Raw genomic sequence first — 6,000 nt, 5'->3', positions numbered from 1 at the left:
TAACCTCTCTGAGCCTGGTTCTCATCTGTGAAATGTGAGCCAGCGTCCTACCTCACGGGGGACGCAGCGAGGACTGAACGATACAAGGGTCGTAAAGCTTCCAGCCCACGCCCGGCCCCACCGAAAACTCGCCATCAACTCCCGGGCCCGGGCTCCGCCAGCCGGGGCTCCGCGAGCGGCGCGCTCCTTTCGATGCGCTCGGCGCTCCGTGCGGAGCGGGATTCCCCTTCCCGAGCCGGAGCCTGCGCTCTGGGCTCGACTGAGGCTGCCTGGCCGCTCGCGCTTTTCTCTCCTTCTCCAAGATGGCGGCGGTCGGCGGCGCTGAGGCGGGATCCGGGCGAGCCGAGTGAAGGTAGCGGCGAGCGGAGCCCCCACGAGGCCGGGCTGGGCCCCCTCCCCGAGGCGGCCGCGGCCCCGCCCCGCCGCCACCCGCCGCCGGGGCCCGCGACACCGCCGCGGGGGCGCCGCAGGCCCAGCGCGGCCTAGCCCCGGGGCCGAGCCGGGGACTGGAGTAGCGGCCTCAGGCCGCCCCCGGGAAGGGGCTGGAGCGGGCCGCGGAAGGAGGGCGGGCGGGAGCCGTTCAAATGGGGAAGGCGGGAAAGCTGCGGGGCCGGGAGGGGGCGTGCGGCCGCCCCGGGGGCCTGCGGGCCGGGGCCGCCCCTCCCCCTGCCGGGGCCGTCTCCGCCCTCGGGGGCGCCGGGAGGCCGGCGGGGCCGCGGGGAGCGAGTCGGGGCGGCGGTGCGGCTCGGGACCCGGGGTGCGGGGGGCCCGGGCCGGCGCGGGAGGGCAGGGCCCTGGGCTGGCAGGAGAGGATGCGAGGAGCTCTCTTCTTTTCCTCTTCACAGAGCTTTGTTGAACTAGCTGTTGCTGCAAAACGGCCGGGAGAATCCCATTGGTTTGCGTGGGGGCCGCAAAAATGGTGGTCCTGGGGGCTCCCTGTCTAAGTAGCCCGCTGTGGCGCGTCCTGTCGGAACGTGCCTCTCAGTGTGGTCTCCGTACGGGCCCGTTCCCCCCACGGCTGTTACTTGGAGATTCACTCTATATGGTGCTTTAGAGGAGCACCATCCCCCCCCCCCCCCCCCGCCGGTTAAGCAGGTGGCTGATTATATTCCCTTAGAGCAGAACAAAAAAAAAAAAAAAAAAATCAAAGGAAAGCCTGTTGATTGGACAGAGCTTGTCGAAATTTGTATCGGTGGCTTTTTGGAAATGTGTGTTGTCAGCCAGTCTGTGCGGTGGTCGTGGTTCCGAGCTGCCATGCAGTGAGAGGGTTCAATCCCCATCCCAGGCTGCCGGGATCTCCGCAGTTGGCCGAGCTGGCAGGGGCTGTGAGTGCTGCATAGGTAGGTTCCCGGAGAAGGGAGGGGCAGGAATTCGGAGTGGCTGTGTGCTGACACTGGAGGGGAGCTCTGCAAAACTGACGAGGCCAGCGCGCTCCTGGAAGTGAACCACAGCAGCGACGAGTCAGAGACTGGCTACAGCTGGACGCGCACCTGGCTTCCCTCGCCTGCACGGACAGGCGGCCTGAGTCCGCCGAGGGAGTGCTGGAAGAGAACGCGGACCCTGCAGCCAGGCCCGCACCCCACCCCGCGCTAGACCTGGATGGAGTTCCGGGATTTTGCCGGCCACGTGGATCAGGGGGCTTACTTTGTTCCCTCTCTTTCAACACAGTTACGTTCTGGGATGAAGAAGCTTGCTAGCGATTGCTGAGGCTCAGGTTACCTCAAACAAATCACCTTCTGAAACTTTACCACCACCACCTCCCCAATGATTATCGTTTGGACCTGCAACATAAGAAAATACTGTATCTGATGATTTTTGCTTTTTTCATTCATCACTCTGGTTATCCCCAAAGCTGTGCCTGGACAAAATGCATACAAACTTCTCTACAAGTGGGCCAGCAGCTGCGCCTCCCCCTTTTTCAAACCCTGAAGAAGAGTCCCAGAAGAGCCATTTAACAATTTGCACGTTGCATAAGTACACATCTTTTGTGATGACATGTTTCTGGCCTCCATAGGCGACATTAAATAATGAACTTTCACTTACGCTGTCATTGCTTAGCACACGGAGAGGAACATAATCGTAAAACTGTCCCTGCCTCTTAAAGTTGACAACATTGAATTCTATAAGCTCCTACATGATGGAATTCAGGAGAATGGGTGTTAACACCTGTTTTACTTTTGCCAACATTTAATGTAATTATGGCCCCTGCTTTCCAATGTGAAAATCAAATCTAGTATTTTCACTTTCGTTAATCCCACAATCTGCTGCCTAACCCTGAACTCTGAATTTATCATGGATAATATTCAAGACCGGGAAGGAATATCAGAGGATCATCTGATCCTCTATAAATGTTGTCCTAACTCTGCCTTTCTTCCATACTATTGCTTGAGACTTCTTTATCTGGTTTCATCTTTCCTTTGTGAGTCAGCAACCAAAACTAACCCCTGAACTGCAGTATCTTGATTTTAAAGAACTTAAAAATTCAAGGTCCATCAGTCTGCCCAAGCTGTGAGTGGCATGGTCCATTGTGTTTAATTTTAGTTTTTTTAACTCTTGCCTCTTCTACTTCTTTAGTGAATCAGCCTTGCCTTCAGGCCCCACTCAGTTTTTCTCTACAACTTATTTAGGCATGTAATTTATAAAATGCTTCTCAATGTTTTTATGAAAATTTAAATAGTAGCAGGCCTAACTCCAATACATAATGCTAACACCAGTTCGTGTTTTCTCTGTTGGCCTGTGCTTCGGAAGATCAACTCAATTTCCTGTTCCCTTTCACAACTTTTTAAATCCAGTCATTGTTTTTCAGAGAAGTCAGTTATGAGACCATGAACACTTTTTTCGTAGTTGAGAAGTCACATCATGGTTTTCTTTCTCATACCGTCTTTGGAGGTAGTTACTCCCACTCTGCTGTTAACTCTGTTTTATGTTAGTTTTGATGTTACTCAAAAGAAGGCCAAACTGTAAGTCTCAGGGCCTGCCTTTGCTTCAGTTAGAAGTGTATTTTCTAGTTGACAACAGACTGGTGGCCATATTTATGATATTGAATGTTTTAAGATTATTATTAAACATTCTTAGTCAAAATTCATTTGGCATGAAAACATTTAACTTGAGGTCTCAAGTTGTGGTATTTCTTAGCATTACCAGTCGGTCTATGAAAACTAATGGGACCGACCTATATATATATATTTTTTTTTTTTCTAATAAAGTCAGTATGTTTTAGTGCCAGTGAGAGGAGATAAGATTTTCAAATGAATGGACTTGATTCCCAATGACATTCCCCCTTCCTTCACCACGTTTGGAGTCAGCACCCCTTGTGTGGAAAGGGGAAGGCAGGAATTTCTATTTGAGAAAGTTGAGAATACTGGAACATGAAGAGCTGGCTACATGATATATGTATGCTGCCTCATTTTTCTACATGAGCTCTGACCTTATAAAGCCCTCAGGGCAAGCAGTTCTCTGGTTTATCAGTAAAATAATTCAGTTCGTTTGGTTTCTTTACTTCACTCTAGATTTTCTTAACTTTGACTAAGTCCTTTCTTCCTTCTCCTTCTCAGGGAAGTGGAGAAATGCTTTTTTATGTTACTTTTCTTAATGTTCCTTGTAAATCATTCTTGGTAATGCTTTTTCTCTTTGTATGTTCAACTTAGGCATGTGTGTGCATTGTATTTTATCTGACTTGTGCAATTAAGCCTTTTTTTCTTTCTGTTTATTTTAAATGTGACTCTTAAGAGAGTTCCCTTTGTTAATTAGATTTTCTTTCACAAAAGTTACGCGCTTCAATATTACTCATACCCACCTGAAGAGACTGGCAATGTCTCACTGAAGAGCCCCTTCAGCATTTCTAAATCCCCATATAGCAATGAAGGTAAAATAAAATTTAAATAAGTAATAAGTAACCAATCCGATCACCTTGTAAGCATTTCACTAACTGGATGAGAACATTCTCATATATTTAGAATGTCATTCTTAAATTTCCTGCGAAGACTTCCTGCAGGATTTGTGACATTGCCTGTCCTTAAAGTACTTGAAGAGCTTTACCTTAGAGTGCAGTCTGTGGCTTGTCATTGTCAAAGTCAAAGTAGACATGTAGACTTGAACATCCAAAAAAAAGATTTTAACAAATTCAAAATGATGTTTAGAATATTTACATTATAGTAACTTCAAATCAGTGAAAATCTTAATAATCATAAAAACTTCACCACCAATGGACAAATGATAATTCTTCTTTACTTTCACCTAGCCTTTTAGAAAGGCCTGATAGCCTTGAAAGCTATCATGTGGCCAACTAATATAAGAAGTGTCTTTGCTTTTACACCTCCACGGTTTTGAGCAAATTCGTACAGGCCAACAAAATGCATACCAAAAAAAGTACACTCTAAATGTCTTTCATATGTAAATTGCAGTACAATAGTTGTTAACCTGTCACCAATCCACATGGTAGGATTTTACGGTCTGGAATGTTTGCTGTAATCTGTCTTCCTCTGCATCTTGCTTTATCTGTGCATTTGTAGCCACGATTGAACCTTTCCTACTGACTTAATGTCAGTATTCACCATCTCAGTCTTGTCAGCCCTGTTGGCATTTCAGAAATTCTCATAATTTTGAGCTATTTTTTATTACATGAGAGGTGTTTTATATACTTCACCAAACCACAACTCTAACTCATAAATCAAATTAAGCCCAGCACACTTCCTGCAGTTTCAACCCCAATGTATTTACAAACAGAATGAGGAGGTGACAAGACACTCCTTTATTTCTTGCTGCCCTTCCAGTCTGCCCTTGGATCACTACGCATTTCCATCTGGAAGGTTGCTTCTCCACAGTGATTTCGCATTACAGGAGGGTTTTCCTTCTTTGTTTCTCAGACCTGGTCCTGTAGACGGGAAGGAGCCTGGACACAGTGACACATTCACAAAGGCCCTGCGGGACCGCCATGGCTTATGATGACTCCGTGAAGAAAGAAGGTATGACCCCTTAATCTGAGAAGCATTCCAAAGGGGGTTTCCTCTTCGATTCTTGCAGCCCATGGACATAGAGACCAGGACTGGCCATCACAGCCTGGACTCTCAGTGATGGTCCAGAGCAATATTAAGGCACTCAGCCTCCACATCATCCCCAGACTGGGCCCATGGAAGCGAAAACAAGGACAGGGTTCCAACATGAGAGCTGAAATATAAGTCTCTGTAGTCTATTGGGGTGATCGCCTGCAGCACTCGTGGTCCTTGCCAGCTCCAGTGTGCAGGAGTCTGGGGATAGGAATCACATTTTGGACTCCCACAGAGCAGCACAGCACATGAATCCTTATTCTTTTCAGCCTTACCTCTGCAAGTCTGTGTCCACCTGCCAAATCACAACTAAGAAACCATGTCTGAGGATGCACATTGGGCCTTTGCATAGCGTGGAAGCATTGTTTCTTCAGGTTTGGTTCTTGTCATTTGCAGCCAGGTCATCAAAAAATACTCTTGTCCCCTTGGATCTTAGTCCTATATTCCAGTGGACTTGTTGAAACCTTATTTTAACTTGGAAATGGAGGGACGGTTGGATTACATACATGGTGATTTGTTTGTCACTTACTTGACCTTTCTCATTTCCTTTCCCAAACGAACCTGGCTTTCAGATTGCTTTGATGGTGATCACAACTCTGAGGACACAGGACTAGCTGCTGGACGAAGCCAACGAGAAAAGAAACGTTCTTACAAAGATTTTTTAAGGGAAGAGGAAGAAATCGCTGCTCAGGTCAGAAATTCTTCCAAGAAGAAGTTAAAGGTAAATTCGAAACATTTGAATTAGGCAAGTTTTTAACTCTCTCCCATCCTATGTCCTAGTACTTGAGGAAAGAAGTATATTTTTAAAACCTTAAAAAAAATAAACATCGTTCGCTATTTTTAATATTTCCTGTGTTTTGCTCTGTCTTCCTAAGTCAGAACTCAGAGAACAAAATTGGTGCCAAACTGCCTTTGCTTCATCGTCTTACTCCTTGGTCAATTCTTCTTCCTCTTC

General features: G+C 47.2%; 1 protein-coding gene across 10 annotated transcripts in view; it reads left to right on the top strand.

Annotated features, from left to right (window-relative positions):
- The first annotated feature begins 211 nt into the window (after positions 1-211).
- HMGXB4 (HMG-box containing 4) overlaps positions 212-6,000 on the top strand; it is a 30,667-nt gene continuing 24,878 nt past the window's right edge. Inside the window, exons 1-5 of one of the 10 annotated variants that reach the window (XM_072844172.1) lie at positions 225-352; positions 846-1,340; positions 4,866-4,964; positions 5,315-5,419; positions 5,618-5,766. Coding sequence is in view for 3 of the 10 variants with exons in the window: in XM_072844166.1 (XP_072700267.1) it covers positions 4,934-4,964; positions 5,618-5,766 (180 nt within the window). In the remaining 7 variants the exon portion in view is untranslated. Of the gene's footprint in view, positions 353-845; positions 1,341-1,360; positions 1,975-2,005; positions 2,193-4,865; positions 4,965-5,314; positions 5,420-5,617; positions 5,767-6,000 lie in introns of those variants that run through there. The other 9 variants (XM_072844175.1, XM_072844171.1, XM_072844166.1 and 6 more) reach the window with 9 other exon arrangements.

This window comes from Canis lupus, chromosome 11, assembly GCF_048164855.1.
Source record: "Canis lupus baileyi chromosome 11, mCanLup2.hap1, whole genome shotgun sequence".
Lineage (NCBI taxonomy): Eukaryota > Metazoa > Chordata > Mammalia > Carnivora > Canidae > Canis > Canis lupus.
This window is presented reverse-complemented; position numbering and strand designations above follow the sequence as displayed.